Source organism: Hemitrygon akajei, unplaced genomic scaffold (assembly GCF_048418815.1).
Source record: "Hemitrygon akajei unplaced genomic scaffold, sHemAka1.3 Scf000102, whole genome shotgun sequence".
NCBI classification, from domain to species: domain Eukaryota; kingdom Metazoa; phylum Chordata; class Chondrichthyes; order Myliobatiformes; family Dasyatidae; genus Hemitrygon; species Hemitrygon akajei.
The window spans coordinates 1,708,646-1,730,371 of NW_027331988.1; the positions used below are offsets into that span (position 1 = coordinate 1,708,646).

The window sequence follows — 21,726 nt, forward strand, 5'->3', positions numbered from 1 at the left end:
GGGAAATGTGTGGGACTGGTACATGTGATGTAGTGGTGCACCTGTTACCCCACTACTGGAAATGTGTATTAGAAAATATGGAGCTGTACAAATGAAGAGTGCATTTCCGGTATGAGAATTAAGGGACACCTGCATGGATAGAGTATCTCTGGGAAGTGAATAGCATTGGCAGCCCCATCATTTATTGCCCATCCTAAATTGAACCGAATGAGGGGGTGGCGTGGGGAGGTTGATTTCTCGCAAATGTGGTCCTTCTGGTAAAGTAACTCCCAGAGCGTTGTTGGGTTGGCTTAAAGGCTAGTGTTGGAGTTTGGGAGAAAATCTGTGTTTGTAGCTGAAGGCAGGAGTTTCAAGACATGATGTGAGTGCTGTAAAAGCGGTGGAGAAGAGGCATATTTGGGTTGGTGCCCACTTCCTCCTTTTTATATTCGCAGACTTAGAGTCTACAATCTCTGACATCCCGGCAGAGGGGGCTGAATATCGACTATACCAACTGACAAAATTCTACAGGGACAGACTGAAACAAGCGATAGAAGAAGGTGTTGAAAGACTCAGTTGGATGTTGAGACAGGAGGGGCATCTCACTGCGCAGGAACATGGGGTGAGTCTATTTAATGTATCGTCACTGGTATCAGAGGGAAAAGTGATCAAAATTAATCTCCAACATGTTCTAACATTTCTACGTGGCCAACGAGATCCCTGAATTGTCTGCAGAAGATCTGGCCTCAGCTGTAAAACCTGGTAAGTTGTGGAGCGTTGGGAACTACAGTTTCAGTGTCACATTTTCCTCTCGCACCGGTATTTATCAGTGGGGTTTAAGAACAGTGGCTGTATATCTGGACTGTTGGAAAGGCATTCAGACTACAATTCAATCCTCATCTCGTCAGGGCTGTCAGTCAAATTCAGTTGACCCACTGGCTTCACTGCAGTCAGTGAGGGAAGGAGGGAGGGAAAGCTGCCAATCACTCCTGCTCTGCTGTCCATCTGAGTTCCCAAACAAATGGGTGGCTGACCATTCAAAGAGTCATAGAGAAGTACTGCGCCAGCTATATCATGCCGAACCATTTAAACTGCCTACTCCCATCAACCTCCAAACAGACCACAGCCCTCCATACCACTACCATCCATATCCATATCGAAACTTCCCTTAAACGTCGAGATCCACCTGGCTTGCTCCACTTTCATTGACCGCTTGTTCCACACTTTCACGACCATCTGAGTGAAAAAGTACCTCCTCATGTTCCCCTTGAACATTTTGTTTTAAGCCATGACCTCTAGTCGTAGTCTAACCGAACGTTAGTGGTAAAAGCCTGCTTGTGTTTATCATATCTGTAAACATCTATCAAATCTCCCCTCAGTCCTCTACACTCCAAAGTATTATGAGCGAATTCATTTAGTATTTCCTTATAATTCATGCCCTCCAGTCCCAGTAATATCTTGGTCAACTTTCCCTATGCACCTTCAATCTTATTTGCATCTTTCCTGCAGATAGGTGACCTAAACTGCACACAGTCCTCCAAATTAGGCCTCACCGGCATCTTATACAACTTCAATATGGCATCCCAACTCTGTAATCAATATTTTGATTTATGAAGGCCAGAGACCAAAAGATGATTTACGAACTATCTACCTGTGCCGCCTCTTTCAATGATTTATGTACCTCTATTTCCAGATCCCTTTCTTCTACCACATTCTTCAGTGCCTTGGCCATTCAGTGTGCAAGACTTACCCTGGCTGGTCCTTACAAAGTGCAACACCACAATTGTCTGCATTAAATTCCGTCTGCCATTACTCAGCCCATGTTTCCGGCTGGTCCAGATGCCACTGAAAGCTCTAGTGTTCCTCGGTGTCCACTATAGTACCAGTCTTTGTGTCCTCCGCAAAATCTGCAGAACCAGTTAACTGCGTTATTACACAGATCATTGATATTGTCTGCAAACAATAACAGACCCAGTACCAATCACTGCGGCACTCCACTCGTCACAGGTCTCCGGTCAGAGAGGCAAATATCTGCTACCACTCTCTGGCTTCCCCCATGAAGCCAAAATCTTATCCATTTTATTAACACATCTTGAATGCTGAGTAACTGAACTTCCTTGACCGACCTCCTATGTGGGACCTTGTCATGTGCATTGCTAAAGTTCATGTAGACAACATCCATGTCTTGCCTTCAGCAACTTTCTGGGTAACTTGCTTGAAAAAATCTATGTGTTTTTTTTTCTAAGCACCCTACACTTCGTGATTTTTTATAAATGACCTGGAATAGGAAGTGGAGGGATGGGTTAGTAGGTTTGCTGATGACACAAAGGTTGGGAGTTTTGTGAATAGTGTGTAGGGCTGTCAGAGGTTACACAGGACATTGATAGGATGCAAAACTGGGCTGAAAAGTGGCAGATGGAGTTCAACCCAGATAAGTGTGAGCTGGTTCATTTTGGTAGGTCAATAATGATGGCAAAATATAGCTTTAAGGGTAAGACTCCTGGCAGTGTGGAGGATCAGAGAGATCTTGGGGTCCGAGTCCATAGGTCTCCCAAAGCTGCTAAGCAGGTTGACTCTGTGCCTCTGTGAAGGCATACAGTGCATTGACCTTCAAATTGATTTTAAGAGCTGAGAGTTAATCCTGCAGCTATATAGGACCCTGGTCAGACCCCACTTGGAGTACTGTGCTCAATTCTGTTCGCCTCACTATGCGAGGTATGTGGAATCCATAGAAAGGGTGCAGAGAAGGTTTACAAGGACGCTGCCTGGATTGGGGAGCATGTCTTAAGAGAATAGGTTGAGTGAACTCGGCCGTTTCTCTTTGAGTGATTGAGAATGAGAGGTGACCTGATTGGGATGTACAAGATAATGAGAAGCTTTGATCATGTGAGTAGTCAAAGGCTTTTCCCCAGGGCTGAAATGGCTAGCACGAGAGGGCATAGTTTTAAGGTGCTTGGAAGTAGGTACAGAGATGTCAGGGGTAAGTTTTTTTTTTACACAGAGAGTGGTGCGTGTGTGGGATGGGCTGCCAGCGGCTTTGGGGGAGGCGGAAGCGATAGGGTCCCTTAAGAAACTCCTGGATGACTACATGGAGCTTAGAAAAATAGAGTGTTATAGGTAAAGCCTAGGTAGTTCTAAGGTGGGGACATGTTCGGCACAGCTTTGTGGGCCGAAGGGCCTGTATTGTGCTGTATGTTTACTATGTTTCTATTCGTTAGACATGACCTGCCACACATGAAGCCATGCTGACTATTCCCAATCACTCCACGTCTATCTAAGTACCAATATATTCCATCCCTTGGAATACCTTCCAGTAACTTTCCCACGACTGGTGTCAGGCTCATCAACCTATAATTCCCTGGGTTATTTTTAGATACTTTCTGAAACAGCAGAACAACTTTTTTTTTTAGGTTATGAGGACACTCAGTCCTCGTTTATTGTCATTTAGAAATGCATGCACATATTAAGAAATGATACAATGTTCCTCCAGAGTGATACCACAAAAAAACAGACAAAACAAAGACTCACACTGACAAAACCACATAATTATAACATATAGCTACAGCAATGCAAAGCAATACCATAATTTGATAAAAGCAGACCATGGGCACCGTTAAAAAAAAGTCTCAAGTCCCGATCGACTCCAATAGTCCCGATATCAGGCAGCAGAAAGGGAGAAACTCTCCCTGCTATAAACCTCCAGGCACCAACAACTGATGCATTGGAAGCACCCGACCCCAGCAGACTCTGAGTCTGTCCGAAAACATCGAGCCTCCGACCAGCCCCTCTGATACAGCCTCCCAAGTGCCATCCTCTGCCGAGGGCCTTCGACCTCGTCCCGGCCGCCGAAACAAGCAAAGCCGAGGTCTCAGAGGCCTTCTCCTCCGGAGATTCCGGACCGCGCAGTAGCAGCAGCAGTGAAGCGGGCATTTCAGAAGTTTCTCCAGATGTTCCTCCACGCTCTCACGTCTGTCTCCATCAAATCAGAATTGTGCACGGTAACCTACTTAACAAATAACAGATATCGTTCACCGGAGAGACCACGCACGCTGCGTCACGCCACCATCTTCTCCTCCCTCCAACTTTGATTATCCTGTAATCCTTTGCTTCTTCTGCTATCGCTAAGGATGATTTTATTATCTCTGCCCGGGCCGTGGCAATGTGCACACTTGCCTCCCGCAAGCAACACCTAGTCAGGCCTTCGGGATTTATCCACCCTGATTCACCTCAAAATAGCAGACACCTTATCTATAATGTGTATAGATCTTATGAAGTTGATGCAGTTTGGCCTCACTTCAAAATACTTTGTCCATCTCCTGAGTATATATAAGTGCAAAGAATACATTTAAAATCTCCCCCATCTCCTTTGGTTCCATGCATGAATTACCATTTTGATATTCCAGAGGACCAATTTTGACCCCTGCAATCCTTTTGCTCTTAACATGTATGAGGAATCCCTTGATATTTGGAATCACCTTGTCTGCTCAAGGAACCTAGTGCCTTATTTTGGCCCTCCTGATATCCTGATTAAGTGCAATCTTGTATTTTTTCATGCTGACACAACTGTATTTCTATGTTGTATTGACTGTTGTACATACTACTTATTATGACAACAAACACCAGAAAATCTGCAGATGCTGGAAATTCAAGCAACACACACAAAATGCTGGTGGAACGCAGCAGGCCAGGCAGCATCTACAGGGAGAAGTACAGTCAACGTTCGGGTCCAGACCCTTCGGCAGGACTAAGAGTCTTGACCCGAAAAATCGACAGCGCTTCTCCCTATAGATGCTGCCTGTCCTGCTGCGTTCCACCAGCATTTGGTGTGTGTTGCTACTTATTATCAATTACTTCAAGCTACACATTGCACATTTAGATGGATACGTAACGCAAAGATTTTTACTCCTCTAGTATATTAAGAATGTAAGTGGTAAAGTCAATTCATTCGATTCATGTCATGGATGCCACACAAAACATGACTGTAAGGGCAGGACAGGGGCTGCATGTCTCTCGTTTAAGTGAATCCTTTCATTACTTTGAAGATGTGAGTTAGGAGTGCGATGGTGCCGCCGGCATTTGCCTCGGCATGTTACCCCTGCAACAACTGAAGCTGAACATCACACGGGGTAGGTGGTTCTGGCATCAAGTTAATGAATATTATGTATCCTTTTGCTCCGTCAGGAACTGTCTGCAGTTTGTGCAGAAGTTCAGCAGCACTGATTGCATCTCCCAAACCTGCAAATCCATCAAACCACGGCTAGGCAGTGGAAATGTTGCTCACTGCCACCTGGCGCATCCACTTCAAGTCTCAGCTCACCCTGACTTTGGGAAATCTCACCGTTCCTTCATCAGCACCGGGAATTCATCCTGGAGATCCCCGCTCATGGCTGCGTGATTTATCTTCATCAGCAGTTATAAACTGTTACTCCTCAACGGACAAATAGGGATGAAGAGTCAACAGTGGGTTTGTAATGGCAGTTATTTAACATGCATTTTCAGATATGATTCCCACCCTTATCTGTTCCAGGCCATGCTGAATGCCTGTTAATCTGAATGTGGCTGTTCTGATTACCTGCATTTCAGCTTCTGAGAATTCAATTTTCTCCCAATGTGTCTGAGATTCGGTCCCAAAATCCATTTTTTTTTTGCCCCCTCAGTCCCCCCTCTCTTTTGCTTTTGTTGTTACATGCTGGTTTACTCTGCGTTGTTTCCGCATAATTGTGTTAATGCAGACCCTATCAGGAACGTCCCTGGAAATTTTTTCTTTGGATGAAAAATAACATTCATAGAAGTCTTTGCTGCACTAATCCTCAAACCTATGGCTAAATATGTGGTGTAGGTTTTATTTCAGCAGTTGTTGTGCCAGAAGAAACATCTAACATGTCAGACATAAATTCTTAAATTTATTCAATTCTTATTAAAGCAACAGGAGCTTACAGGATCATGTAAAAACTCTTTCTGACTTTCTATCTGCTCCACAATAAATTCATTGTTTTCCTTTTGTAGAAAGTTACTGAGCTGACAGAGAAGGGAAAACGGGCAGAGAGTTCCAGACTCTTCCTCAGTTTGGTGATGGGCAAAGGCTCCCGGGCCCGGAGGGCGATGTGGGAATCCTTTGTGGCATGGAAGACTGAGTTACCAAAGTTGGACAGAATACTGAGGGAAATACAGGAACGAGGTATGTTAAAACCACGCACTGAACACAAAGGCACATTGAAATAAACAGTTTAAATTATTTTAGTTCTGTTTTCAAGGACGTTTTTCTTTGAATTAAACAGACCCTGATCCAGAGGAATACATTAACATCGCCCGAGGGTCATCTGAATTACCCACTCAACTGATAGGTGAGTGATGACATTCCCAGTCATGGGTCACTTCTTTATACATTATCTGTCTTTCTTAATCATTCAAAATAATGCAAGGGCAAGTGAAGCGATCATTCCTCAGGCCATCATTGCTGTGAGTGGGTCAGAGTGTGATGTAGTTTTGGCTCGTCAGGCTTGGGCTATGGGAAGTATCTGGTAAGATTCCATTTTTGTTCTTAATTCTTCATTCCTTATCTGATAGGGCATAGGAGTGGAGTGTGGAGTGAGAGTACCTCCAGGGGCAGTCTTTTGTACTCTGCTGAGATATGCGAGTTCTTGGAGACCTCCAGTCTCCTGGACAACCACAACAGCAGCAGGTGCACCCAGCTACAGCACTGGAGTAGCAGCTCGAGGACCTTTTGCTCATACGGGAGAATGAGGAGGTGATAGATAGGAGCTGCAGGGAGGGGGCAAGAGACAGGGAGCTGGGTGACTGTCAGGAGAAGGAAAAGAAATGCACAACCAGTGCAGAGTATACTTGTGGCCGTTTCCCTCTATAATAAGTATACCACTTTAGATACTGTTGAAGAGAATGTCTAACCAGGGGAGAGCTGCAGTCACAGGGTTTCTGGGACTGAGTCTGGTGTTGTGACTTAGAAGAGATAAGAGATGAATTGGACGTCAGTGGTGATAGGAAATTTCATAGTCGGAGGATAAGCGACGAGGTTCTGTGGGCACGATAGAGATACACAGATGGTATGTTGCTTCCCAGGTGTCAGTGTCATGGATGTCCCAGAATGGATCCATGGCATTCTAAAGCAGCCAGAGGTCTTGAAACAAATTGGCACAAATGACACAAGTAGGAAATGTGATTAGGTCCTGAAGAGAGATTTTATGGAGTTACGTAGAAAATTGAAAATCGGGACATCTAGGTTAGTTATCTCAGAGTAAGAGTACAATGAATTGAAAGGTAAATTTCAAAGGAACTCACGCAAGGGGCAGGGGATTGTCTTGCTGCTTGATCCTAATCCAACTCACATACTTCCACTTCTTCATTGGGCAGAAGATACATAAACCTGAAAGTATCAAGGACAACTTTAATTCTGCATTTCTAAGACTATTAAAAGGTCACATTCTATGTTAAGATGAGCTCTTATTTACAACACATATAACAATATCAAAGTAAAAAGTAAGTTTATTATCACCACTTATATGTCACCATATGCGACCCAGAGATTCATTTTGTTCCTGGCCTACTCAATAAGTACAATAACCATAATAGGGCCAGTGAAGGACTGTATCGAACAGGTTGGACAACCAGTCTGCAAGTTACAAAAGACTGCAAATACAGAAGAAATACATAATAATAAATATATAAGCAGATTCATAGGATGTGGGAACAATCCTATGGGGCAAGTTTAGTTTCCGCTCTGTTTGAAGAATTATTTGTTGAGGGATAATAACTGTTCCTGAACCTCTTGGCATGAGTCCTGAAGAGGTTCAGTGTTTTAAATGTAATGTAAAGCAAAGTCTCAGTTCTTTTCTCCATAAATGTGATATGATGCTTTGTTGAAGAAGAGCTGAGAGGTTCTTGCAACGTCAGCACCACTAATCCTTCAGCAGCACTTGTAAAAAAACTGACCATCTGATCAATTGATTCATGCATCTGTTATTTAAATTACACTTCTTGCAGAGTGTTGGATTCCATCGGATTGTATTGTCCGTGTTGTTGATGGGTTTTCTTTCCCTGATTTGCAATTGATGCAAATTGATTCAGGAGCAGCTTCTTCTTCTAAGTTAGCCTTCTGAGCAGTCCATGAACATGACCTTGCTAATCCTGCTTTGCGGTATATAGTTCTTTCATTTCTTATTGTCAATTATACTAGTTTTTATGTCCTGCGCTCTACTGTGCCAAAAAGCAACACATTTCATAACGTTTCTTAGATATAATAAGGCGTATTCTGCGAGTTGTAAGCCACTGACATAAAACAACAGAGCAAATTACCTATTCTGGAGTTTTATTCACATGATTTATGAAGGAAGACTGATTTTATACTTGTTGGAGTTTAGACATTTAAGATTAGATTTCAGTGAAACATAAGATCCTCAGACATTTTATTAGGGTGCATCTGAGGGGAGTGGGGAGGAGGTCCCCTCCTGTGGGGTTATCCAGAAGAAACATCTGCTCTTTAATATTAAAAAAGTCCATATTTGAAAGAGGTAAGATAATAATAATTACTTTTGAATAATAAGATAAAATGGATCTTTTGCCTAAAGGAGAAATCACAAATAACCCATCAAAATAGCCTCCTATTGTTTTACAAACTAAATATGATATTGTAACATCATGCATCTCACTAATAATCACCGCTCATTTAGGTAACCACAGTATACTTGCGAAGAGCAGAAAGTGTGCAGTAAGGGTATGAAAAGCTGTAAGGAACAACTGAGAATAGCCAATTCAAGCCAACAGGAAAAGCAAAAAGTCATTCACTTTGTTACATTGACTATCAAAAACATTCGATTCTGTCCCACACTCGTTGTTAATAGAAGTTCATAATGTACACAAATACACCCAACACTTGCGAAATTCGCACAATATATGATGAAGCATTGGCGTGCTCTAATCGCTCTGTCTATTCTCAATCAAAAAAGAACAACCACCAATAAATAAAAGGAGATATTTCTCAGTGTGACTCTTTAAATCCACGGTGGTTTTGCCTGGTTTTAAATTTTCTCACTAATTTACTGAATTGTATAAAGATAGGGTAACAAATTAGCAAAATGAAACATACAGACAAACAAATTATACCTTGGCATACCTTCTATACATGGATACATGGATGAATTAAAATTATACTCTCCATCCATAAAAGGTAAAACAATTAATTCAAATAGTAGAGCTATTTTGAAAAGATAGAAACATCACCTTTGGTCTTGATAAGTGCAGAACATACAACAGATTTTGTAGTACCATTAAGAAGGTAAGCAGCCCTGATGGAAATAAATCAAATATTCTCATGTTAGATTTCCAGAGCTGGAATCCACAACTAAACACTTAAATAATGCAGCAAGCAACATCATGTTAAGGCAGTTAAAATCTCTATTGCTACACTATTGCTACTCAAAGCTGATAAATATCGGATGGTGGTCTCCAGACGCTAGAGCGTTTCCCCTTTACGGAAAGCAGAAAGCAGAAACTGGGCTGGATTCTTACTTGCATATGCTATTTTGCTGACAGATATACAGTTTCTGGAAAATATAATCGAAGTTTGCAGAGGATGATTGTTGTGTTCTTCTGCTTTCGGGAGACCTGGATATCCCCGTCACTCTAGATGCAGTTTTACAGATCGCTGACATCACATTTACTATCAAGATGGGACTGATGAATATTTCAAAGGCAGAGGAGTAGGAGCATGCTTCATTATCCACTGCTGGTGGTGTACAAACATGGCAGTTCTATTCCAGTCCTGCTCTCTGAACCTGGAAGATCTTGGGAACAACTATACTCCACTTTATCTCTCATGGGAGTTTTCAGCCATCATCTTGGTGGCGGGGTATAGCCCACCACAGGCCCGAGTCCAACAGTCTCTATTGAGCGGGGCGACAGGCATCAATAAACAGCACACCCTGATGTTTTCCCCGTCATCTTGGGGAATTTTAACCGAGCTAGCGTGAAACAGTCTCTAAATAGTTATTAACAACATATCACTTGTGGAACCAGAGGAGTAACACATAGGACCACTGTGATGCAACAATCATCTCACTGTGCCATCCTACACCTGTAATTTGGAAAGTCTGATCTATGGATAGATATTGAAGACCACAGCAACAGTAGAGGGTACCAATAAGGTTTAGATACAGGAGACACAGGAGCACTTACAAAACAACTTTGAGTTCATAGACTGGACTGTTCAACATTTTTATTCAAATCTGAATGAATACTCCCCAGTTATTACTGACTCTAAAAACCTGTGTGGATGTGTCTATGCCTACCAGAATATATTATACATAGCTGAATCAAAATCCGTACATGAACCAAGAGATTTGTAAATGTCTGGGGAAGGACAATATCGGTGCATTAAAGTCTGGTGATCCAGGACTGCGCAAGAAGGCCAGGTATGACATATGGAGGATTATCTCAAGAGCAAAATAACCATTCTGATTGAGGTTGGAGGCGTAATTGGATGCACGTCAACTCTGGCAGTGCTTGCAGGCCATTACTTCCAACAAAGCGCAAACACAATGAATTGCGGAGATATTTCGCTCCCAGTGGGGATTAACACCTTTTATGCACGCATTGAAAGGGGGAATACAACTACTGCAATGAGAGTCTGTGCAGCATCCACTGACCCTGGGATCTCTGACTCGGAAGCCGATTTCGGAAGGTCTTTCAATACGTTAAGTGCTTGCAAGGGAGCAGCCCCGATGCCGTAGCTGGTAGGGCTCTGAAATTCTGTGTCAACTAACTGTCGTGTGTATTCAATGGTATTTTCAACTTCTCATTGCTCCGATTGTAAGTTCCCACCTGCTTTAATAGGGAGAAGTCATACCAATTCCCATGAAGAACAGGGTGAGATGCCTTAATGACTATTGTCCAGCAGCACTCAGTTCCACAATGAAGGACTTTGAGAGGTTGACTATGGCTTGAATCAACCCCTGCCTCAGCTAGGACATAGACCCAATGTAATTTGCATATCACCACTATTTGTCTACAGCGGATGCGATTTCATTGGCTCTTTCCGCGGCCATGGATCACCTGGAGGATAATAATACTTACGTCAGACTTAACACAATCGTTTGAACAGGTATGATCAAAAAGCTCCAGAACCTGGGCTGCCGAACCTATCACTGCAAATGAATCGTTAAGTTCCTCACCAGAAGACCACTGTCTGTGCGGAATGGAAATAATATCTCCACTTGGCTGATAATCAAGACTGGCGCAACTTAATGATGAGTGCTTATCCCACTGTTCTTTTCTCTCTGCATCCATAATTGTGTGGCTAGGGACAGCTCTAGTGCTATCTCTAACGTTGCTGAAGACACAACTATTATTGTCAGAGTTTCAGATGGTGATGGAAGTGCGTAGAGGAGCGAAACACTTCAGCTTGTTGAGTGGTGTTGTAGCAAAAATCTTGAGCACAATGTCAGTAGGACAAGGGAATTGATATTGGACTTCACAAAGATTAAGATGAGGGGGCACACACCTGTCCTCAAAAAGGTGTCAAGATCTCTGAGCATCCTACCTGATCCCAACATTGTCTACCTTCAGATCGTTCATCTTCCAAAGAACCTTCTCTCTAGTAATGGTAACTTCAGACACTCATGACCCGTCAATACCTGGAACTTCCACCATACTGCTGATGTCTTCCACATGAAGATTGATGCAAAATACTTTTTCAGATCGTTCACCATTTGCTTGTCCCACATTAGTACATCTTCAGCCTCATTTTCCAGCGGTCCAATATCCATTCTTTCTTCTCTTTTATGCATCTGAAGAAACTTCTGGAATCAACTTTTTATATAATTGTCTAGCTTACTGTCATATTCCATCTTTAACTTCATGATTTTTAGTTGATATTTATTGATATTTAAAAGCTTCCTCTAATTTCCCACTGTTTTTTGTTCTGTTATGCTCACTCTCTTTGGGATTGACTTCCTTTGTTAGCCACGGTTGTGTCTTCTTGTTTTTGGAACACTTCTTCCTCCATGGGACGGATATATCATGTGCCTTCTGAATTGCTTCCAGAAATTCCAGCCATTGCTGCTCTGCCGTCATTCCTGCCAGTGTTATTTTCCAATCAATTCTGCACACCTCCTATCTCATGCCTCTATAATTTCCTTTACTCCACTGTAATATTGATATATCTGACCTTAACTTCTCCTTCTCAAATTTCAGGGTGAATGCCATCATATTATAGTCACTTACCCCGATAGGGTTTTTTACCTAATGCTCTCTAATCAATTCCAGTCTATTGCACAATATGCAATCCAAAATAGCTGATCCACTAGTGGTCTCAACCACAGGCATTCAAGAGATCCCCCCTCTTGGAATCCCACAACATCCTGACTACCAATCCTACCTGCAAATTGAAATCCCCCATGACAATTGTAACATTGTCCTTTTGGCATGCATTTTCTATCTCCCGTTGTAACTTGTCGATCACATCCTTTTACTGTTTGGGGGTCTGTATATAACTACCATCAGGGTCTTCTTACATCTTCAAAGCCTGATGCTCCAAAGAGGCACATCCATCAGTTATGAACCGCATCACTCATGCCATGCCCAATTCTTATTGCTACAGTTGGGGAGGAGGTACTGGAGCTTGAGGACATTCACACAAGGAACCACTTTTTCCCCTGTGCCATCAGCAGAATACAATGCAACCGATGGATGAATATGAAATATATAAGTATTGTCGATATCAACAAACAATGAAAATACCTCATTCTGCAATAAAGGGAAATGTTTAATTGGAATTTACTTCAATGCTTAAGAAAATCTGCGATGCAATCGTCAAAATGCAGCAAAGTGATAAACGCTTTCGGTATACCTATATTAATATTCTTTTGGCGCAATATGTTGGCCTGTTACCGATCTGGAAAACTTACAAAGAAAAAAAGAGGGACTGAATGAAAAGTTTTAGGAACACATTATGTGCACTCGAACGCACTGATGTTAAGCAATAGCCTATAACTTTCCTTTGGACTTGGAGGAAATTTGATGCGGCAGGGCTGAGGCCGAGAGCCAGGAGAATCCCGAAGTCCGATTGACTTGTGCACCAGGCCGAGTTGGAAATGTTGGGTACAGTTCCCCGGAGTATTGAAGTGACAGAACCAGATTTTTTGGAAGGCACTGGGGGCCGGGTTGAAATTGAAAAGTCGGGTACAGGACGATACCGGAGTCTACGCCCCCAGACCGTATCGAAGTGAGTGAAGTGGTGCTTGGATGATGATTTAAGCTCTTGGCCAGACTGATAAATGTTAAGAGTATCAGGGTCTGAGGCGAAAGAGAGGGGCGGTTCAACACTGAGGAGTCCAGTAGAACAGAGGGATCTAGGAATACAGATACAAAATTCCCTAAAAGTGGTGTCACAGCTAGACAAGAGTAGTAAAGAGAGCTTTTGGTACATTGCCCTTTATAAATCAAAGTATTGAGTATAAGAGTTGGAATGTAATGGTGAGGTTGTATAAGACATTGGTGAGACCGAAATTGGAGTATTGTGTGCAGTGTTGATCATCTAATTACAGGAAGGATATTAATAAGGTTGAAAAAGTGCAGAGAAGGTTTACCAGGATGTTGCCGGGACTTGAGAAACTGAGCTACAGAGAATAGTTGACTAGTTTAGGAATTTATTCCCTGGAGCGTAGGAGAATGAGGGTAAATTTGATAGAGGTGTATAAAATTATGATGGGTATAGATGAGTGAATGCAAGCAGGCTTTTTCCACTGAGGCCAGGGGAGGGAAAATAAACAGAGGACATGGGTTAAGGGTGAAGGAGGAAAAGTTTAAAGGGAACATTGGGGAAGGTGCTTCTTCACGCAGAGAGTGGTGGGAGTGTGGAATGAGCTGCCAGATGAAGTGGTAAATGCGGGCTCACTTTTAACATTTAAGAAAAACTTGGACAGATACATGGATAAGACGTATATGGAGGAATATAGTCCAGGTTCAGGTCAGTGGGGCTAGGCAGAAAAATGGTTTGGCACAGCCAAGAATGGCCAAAAGGCCTGTTTGGTGCTGTAATGTTCTATGGTTCTATGGTTCTAAAAAGATAACGAATGGAAGAGCATGTCCTTCCATGGAAGATATCGCCACGATTTGAGCAGACTAGATTTTGACAAGAACGGCTGGCTCTTAATTGAAGGTTTCATCCCAGAAACAGAAGGATTTCTTATGGCAACATGGGAACAGTTGGTTAGCACGAAAACATCTAAAATACAAAAACAAAAGACCAACAAATTGAAGATGATAAATTCAGACAAAGACAAGAGATACAATCCAACACATTACAAATTCCTGCAGCATTGATTAATTACAGTGGAAAGCATCATTCATCAAAATATTGCTTCACAGTGCACATTCTTAAAAGACACAGTACCTTACTATAAATACAAACCTGATTCAGTTTTAGAATCAAAGTCCTGCAAATTACACTATGGCTGATCCATCATTACAGAGAGGACAATGTATCCAGGATAAAAAGGCAAGAAGAACTTACTTACAGAATAGACATAACCATTCCAAACACACGTGACATACAGAAATCAATTGCTGAAAAACACCAGAAATCTGCTGAATTAGCAAAATAAACTGAAAGACTGTGCAGCACGCTGTCCCAATAGTAATATCTGCAACTGGTATCATCCCAAAGTTACTACATAATAACATTAAACAATTAGTTCTACAAAGAAATATTTAAGTAAATCCACAGAAAGCAACAATGTTAAACACCACTAGAGTAGTCCGGAATTTCCTATCAATTGAGAGATGAGTGTGTTTGGCTTGCCTGCGCCTCAGGAAAAACCAGTTTGAGCTTAGAAAAAATAAATCATAACCTATTAATAAAGCAATCCTTACCCTGACGATGTAGTTCATAGTGCATTACCATGGGATAAAGTGCAAACTAGGAAATAAAAGACAAAATGAAGGTTCAATATAAAGGCTTTGCATTGGTGTTTAAAGGTGACAGCTTCAGTCTGCATCCTTTACACATTAGTAGCAAATATCCGAGTTTATGCAGTTTATATATATATATATATATATATGTGTGTGTGTTTGTCTGTACTTCATACATTTGCACAGTACAGTAGTTTTAGATGAGGATCTCTGCAGTTTAGGAGCGTAGTTCAATTAAAATCTGACCTGCCAATGACCCTTTGGCCTTGTACCTTATTGTCTGCCTGCTCTGCATTTTCTCAGCAACTGAAACACTGTTTCCCTGAGCTATTCTGTTCTCTTTTTCCTTGTACGGCCTCATTGCACCGATATGATGAAATGATGTATTTGCATCTCATGCAGAAAGGTTGTCTATTGTACCTCGGTGCATGTGCCAATAATATGGCAATTTACCGATTTATTGTTGTCAACAATACAGCGCCTCACAGAGTGATCGTCACCAGTTGCCAACACTTCACTAAGCTCTCTGACAAATACGACGTCCATCACTGAGACGCTTCTGGTCTCTCCCATTCATCTCCACTTTTCCACCCCTCCTCCATCACTGAAATTGAAAACTACCAGCCTTCTTTCTTCTCATTACGTTGGGTTATCATTACGAAACATCACTGTGACTCTCTCCACAGAGGCTGCCCGACCGGAGTATTTCCCGCATATTCTGCTCCTGTTTTGATGCAAGAGCAGTGGACACTTACCAAAATGCACAGTGTCCTGCTCTCCATATTTCCACAGCAGATGAACATTAACATCGTCTGATAATGATGCAAACAATGCGTTCAATAGTGTGAAATGTTGTTGTGTTGGATGTGCAGTCAGGATTGCAATAGGATATCAGGGGAATGTTCGCCTTCACATGTAACTAGTATCACAATATCAGTATTGTATCTTTTCTAAGACATACATCGCTGTTAGTTCCGATGTCTGTTAACAGCATTTTACTTTATGTCCTAATATCCATGGATGCATTGAATTAATTCATGTAATCTCAAACGCTGAATCTTGAAATGCAGTTATAATATTCTTTGTCAGTTGAGCTACTGAACTTTTTGACTCTGTTCTCTGTTCCCATGAAAGACGTTCAACAGATACACAAGGAGACTCTGCGGGCACAGACTGAAACACTGAGAGTGAACACGATCCTGATGAGGGAGAAGGTGAAGGTTTTCCAGCTGGTTGATCGATACGCTGAGCTCACGGTCATTTCTACTGTTCAACATCGGAGTCTGGTGGAACATGAGCTACTGGCAAGAGGCAGAGTCCACGAGGAGTGGAGACAGAAGCATCTCAGTGGAGAGCTGGAAAAAATCGGCATAGATCACTTGTTCCAGAGCACCTTTTCCCAGACTAATTCCAAATCAGGGAGTTCTGCAGCATTGGTTGGAATCCCTGGGATTGGGAAAACAACAATGGTGCAAAAGATTGTTTATGACTGGGCCGCAGGGAAAATATATCAGCAATTCCAGTTTGTCTTCAGTTTCAGATTCCGGGATTTAAACACCATTAATTGTCGAATAAACTTGAGGGAACTGATTCTGGATCAGTATCCTTACTTTGGGAACATCCTGAGAGAGGTCTGGAAGAACCCAGAGGGATTTGGATGAATTTAAGCACACAATTCATTTTGCTGACAATCAAAGAGACACAGAATGCGACCACCAGTGCTCAGATCCCGAGTGGTGGTGTGAAGTGTCTGACATTGTGTACAGTTTAATCCAGGGTAAGCTGCTCCCAGGGTGTTCAGTGCTGGTGACCAGCCGAACCACTGCATTACCCTTACTGGAAAAGGCAGAGATTAGTGTCTGGGCTGAAATCCTGGGATTGGTTGATGAAAAACGGAAGGAATATTTCATCAGACATTTTGAAGATCAGATGGTGGCAGCAGCTGTTTGCAAATATGTGAAGGAGAACGAGATCCTGTACACCATGAGCTACAACCCCTCCTACTGCTGGATCCTCGCTCTGGCACTGGGTCCCTTCTTCACACAAAGAGTCAGGGATCCGCAGCGATTTCCCAAGACCATCACCCAACTGTACTCCTACTATATTTACAACATCCTGAAAAACCACGGCCGTGAGATTGAGAACCCCCGTGATGTGTTACTCAGGGTTGGTCAGATGGCCTTCAGAGGAGTGTCCGAGAAGAAGATTGTATTTACAGACGGAGATTTGATCAAGCACAATCTGCAGCCTTCCCAGTTCCTGTCCGGGTTCCTGATGGAGCTATTGGAAGGAGGGGATGCTCCCCCGTGTGTGGTGTACACATTCCCACACCTCACTATCCAAGAGTTTGTAGCTGCAGTTGCACAATTCCTGAATCCACATCCTGGGGATATCCTGAAATTCCTCACTGAAGCCCAGAACACAACAGATGGGCGATTTGAGGTATTTCTTCGTTTTATTGCTGGTCTCTCCTCCCCAATGACAGCTCGGGGCCTGGAGGAGTTTCTGGGTCCATTTCCTCATGAAACAACCTGCCAGGTGATTGACTGGGTGAAGGAGGAGGTTAAACGCCAGAGTGGAAACACGAGGAGTGAAGCTGGTAAAAAGAGCCTCATGAACACATTGCACTACCTGTTTGAGTCTCAGAATCGCTGGCTGGCTCAGGCCGCACTGGGATCTGTGAAAACACTTTCATTCAGTGGATTGACACTGACCCCGATTGACTGCGCGGTCCTGTCTCATGTCATCGGACTCTGTGATACAATAAAACACCTCGACCTGGAGAACTGTCACATTCAGTGTGAAGGAATCCAGCGGCTGGGACCCGGGCTGCACAAGTGCCAGGAGTTGAGGTAACTTGATTTGTCTCTCCAAACTATGAAACTGTTCCATTGTGCAGTTTCAATGTAAAACAATTTGGCTAAAACTGTAGGATATCAGGTAATAAAAGACTGTGTTAAATTACCAGGGTATAGGTCAGTAATTCCCAAGGACGGGAGGGTTCTGTGGTTCCTTGTGAAGGGATGTTGGAGGCTTCATCAGATCAGTGGACAACGGCCATTGGTTTAATGGTAGTAAATCACAGGAATGGCCGTGTTTCTCACTGCCTGTGACACGTCCATTGACAATGTTCCTTCTCACTGTTACTGACACCCAGACCGACACTGACTGCAGCAGTGGGTCAGAGATTCACTCCCCCTTCCCGGTGAGGGACAAGAGACCGTCAGCAGACTGTCCCAGTGAGAAGGAAAGAAATACCATTGTGAGATTGTCCTCCCCTGCCCTTCCCCATGTGTGCCTATCACCATCACTCACTACTAGATACTCAGACTCCATGGGTTCATCTCCCGTTCCAAATTTGGGTCTCAGTTCAGACCCACCCCTCCCGTGCAATATTTTACTGGATCAACCTATCATGTTGGACTCTTCCCCATTCTCTTTCCTCCTGTTGGATCTCTCTTCCCCATTACCCTTACTCCTGCATGTTCTGTCTTCCTATCCCTTTTCCTCAGGTGGTGCCTCTTCCACATCTCCTATCGGAATTATAATTTGTGAATTTATAATTCACAAATCCTCCTCACTGTGGGTATATCTCCCACATTTCTGCCCTGAACCTACCAATGCTCTCAAGTCAGTAACACTTCTTTTCACCGTCTGGGAGTGACACAGAATGTGTGGAGTTTACAGGGTCACACCGACAGACTAAATTACTGACATTCGCTGGATACCCTGGAGCTGGTCAGTGAGGGACATTGACAGTGATGGGAACTCCAATCAGTGATTTACTGAAGATTTTAATGTTTCCTGAAATATCCGAGTGAGAGAGGTTTTCTCAGACTCATGGTTTTTGAATCACTTTTTTTATCTATTTGTCTGTTTGGCTTTAGACTTGGGGCAAATAAACCTGGAGATTCTGGAGTGAAACTGGTGTCTGCGGCTCTGAGGAACCCGGAGTGTAAAATACAGCAACTGTGGTAAGTACCAGACTGTGGGAGATTGTGTTTACAATCACTGGGTGTCTGACACTGAACATTAATGTGATCAGTAATTGTGTTACTGATAAACACTGGGGATTTGTACCATCTCCTGTCTCTGTGTCCTTCACCCTCACTCTCTCTCATCTCCAGGCTGAACCATGTTGGTCTCACAGATTCTGGTGCCGTGGATCTCATCTCGACTCTCAGAACAAACCGATTACTGATGGAGCTGAACCTGAGTGAAAATGAACTGCGTGATTCAGGAGTGAAACTGGTGTCTGCGGCTCTGAGGAACCTGGAGTGTAAAATACAGACACTGGAGTAAGTACCAGATTGTTGGAGATTTTATTTACAGTCACTGGGTGTCTGACACTGAACATTAATGTGATCAATAATTGTGTTACTGATAAGCACTAGGGTTTTGTACCATCTCCTGTGTCTCTGTGTTATTCACTGTTTGCCTCTCTCATCTCCAGGTTGAGGGATGTCGGTCTCACAGATTCTGGTGCCGAGGATCTCGCCTCCGCTCTCAGTGCAAACCCATCACTGACGGAGCTGGACCTGAGTGATAATAAACTGGGAGATTCAGGAGTGAAACTGGTGTCTGTGGCTCTGGGGAACCCGGAGTGTAAAATACAGAAACTGGAGTAAGTACCAGACTGTGGGAGATTGTGTTTACAGTCACCAGGTGTCTGACCCTGAACATTAATGGGATCAGTAATTGTGTTACTGATAAACACTGGGGATTTTTACCAACCCTGTCTCTCTGTCTTTCATTCCCACTCTCTCTCGTTATCTGCAGGCTGAGGAAGGTTGGCCTCACAGATTCTGGAGCCGAGCATCTCGTCTCCGCACTCAGTACAAACCCATCACTGATGGAGCTGAACCTGGGAATTAACTCCCTCACAGACCGATCTGCTCCCGCTCTCTGTCGCCTCATATTGACCCTCCCAAATCTGGAGTGGATCCGGTTGGTGTTTGTGTTAACGTTCAATGTGATAAAATTTCAGGGATATTGGTCTGTGAGCATGTTGAAACATTATCCCCGTCCCCTGTTACTGACACTGATGTGTAAACTGTTTATTTCATCTCTGTTCTTCAATGTGTTTCAGACTGGTGGGGAATCGGTTCAGTGAGACCGGGGAGAAGGAACTAAGATCGGTGCAGGATCACAGACCTGGACTGATAGTGATCCTTTGAACATCTGAATGCGTGAACATCCCCACACTTATGGTGACATTTTCACCGATTCCCCAAGCTCCTCTTTAATGCCCGCACTCCAGGTTTGATTCCTAATGATTCTAACGGAACGGGCTCTAGTCTCGCGCTTTGTGACTTTTGAAGCTGTCCTGCAGTGACGTATTTCCTCCTCTTGTCCAATGCCGCTGATTCTGACGCATGACCAAGTTCGAGATCTCACACAAGTTAGGCTTTGCGGAATTGCACAGTCAGGAAGAGCCTAGTGGCCGGGTTCATTCTAGGACACGAGTATCCCGGGGTGGGATTATCCGGGGAGAGAATCCTTTTGTTTACTTTGCTGAGGACAGTACTTTCGGCTGTCTGGCCGATACATGATGTTAAATTGACAAATACTTCGGCAGTGACCCTGGATCTACAGGGATCTCTGAAGTGTGATTTTATAATCATCGGTTCCCCGATGCAGAGTGACGGTTAGAGACGGGACTGATGATTCAACCTGTCATTCCGTGTCGCCGGTCAGTTAATTGTGTGTGACTGTGAGTGAGTCGGGAGCAGCTTATTTTTTCCCGCACGTTACAAGCTCACACATTGTACATTTGTCATGATGAAATCAATAAACAGCTGTAACTTCCTGTCTTGTCGGACTTTAGAGGAGAAACAGTGATCTGGGGTTACTGCTGCCCCCCGCCCCCGGTGAACTGAAATAATGGGTCTGAGCTCCTCACACTGGTACAGCAGTGTCTCAGCTGAGGGATGTCAGTCTGGTGACGTCTGGTCTTCAGGACCTCTTCACTCCTCATCCCCCAGTCAGTCTGACACACCACTTCCTCATACCCCAGAATCACGCACTCCCCTGACCCCCGCCTTCCTGCGTGCTCTCCTTGCCCCCGCAGACAAATACGACAAAAGATATTGGAAGCTCATACACTGTATGATATCTGACCTGCATCGACAAAGGTCGCGAACAAGACAGGGATGGGGAATCGAACAGAAGCAATCAACACAGAGTGAAGCTCCCTCTACACCGCCCATCTCATACTCCCGGTGTCTGACACTGACTTAAGCTCCCCACGAAGGATCCCATTACACACTCCCAGGTCACACACATAGTGAAGCTCCCTCCACGCCGTCCCAATACACACTCTCCGTGTCAGGCCCAGAGTGAAGTTCCCTCTGCATCTCCCCATCACGCACTCCCATTGTCAGACACTGACTGAAGCTTCTCCTGCATATTCCCATGACACACTCTGAGGATCAGTCACAGTTTTAATCTTCCTCCTCCCCATCTATTCACACAATCCCGGTGTCAGAAATAGAGTGTACCTCTGTCCACATCATCCCATCATACATTTCCGGGTCAGACGCATAGTGGTTCATAAAACACAGTCCAATCACACATTCCCAGAGTAAAACACAGAGTGGACCTCTCACAATGGCATACCATCACACACTTCCGGGGTTAGGCAAAGGATTAAGCTACCCCCAACCCTTCAGAACGCACACTCCCAGTGTCAGACATAGTGATAAGCTCCCAAAACACTGTCCCAACAAATAGTCCTGGAGTCAAGCACTGAGTGAAGATCCCTCCGCATTGTCCCATCATACACTCTGGGTCTCAGATACAGAGAGAATTCCCTCTACCCTGTCC

The 21,726-nt window shown here is 43.6% G+C and overlaps 1 protein-coding gene across 1 annotated transcript; it reads left to right on the plus strand.

Annotated features, from left to right (window-relative positions):
* The first annotated feature begins 454 nt into the window (after positions 1-454).
* LOC140723161 (NACHT, LRR and PYD domains-containing protein 3-like) lies at positions 455-20,588 on the plus strand. The gene is made up of 9 exons (XM_073037783.1): positions 455-601; positions 5,986-6,157; positions 6,258-6,323; positions 16,036-17,753; positions 18,789-18,875; positions 19,029-19,199; positions 19,355-19,525; positions 19,681-19,848; positions 19,991-20,588. Exons 4-9 carry the CDS (start codon positions 16,831-16,833, stop codon positions 20,076-20,078), a joined length of 1,608 nt encoding a protein of 535 aa, XP_072893884.1. The 5' UTR covers positions 455-601; positions 5,986-6,157; positions 6,258-6,323; positions 16,036-16,830; the 3' UTR covers positions 20,079-20,588.
* Positions 20,589-21,726: the final 1,138 nt, after the last annotated feature.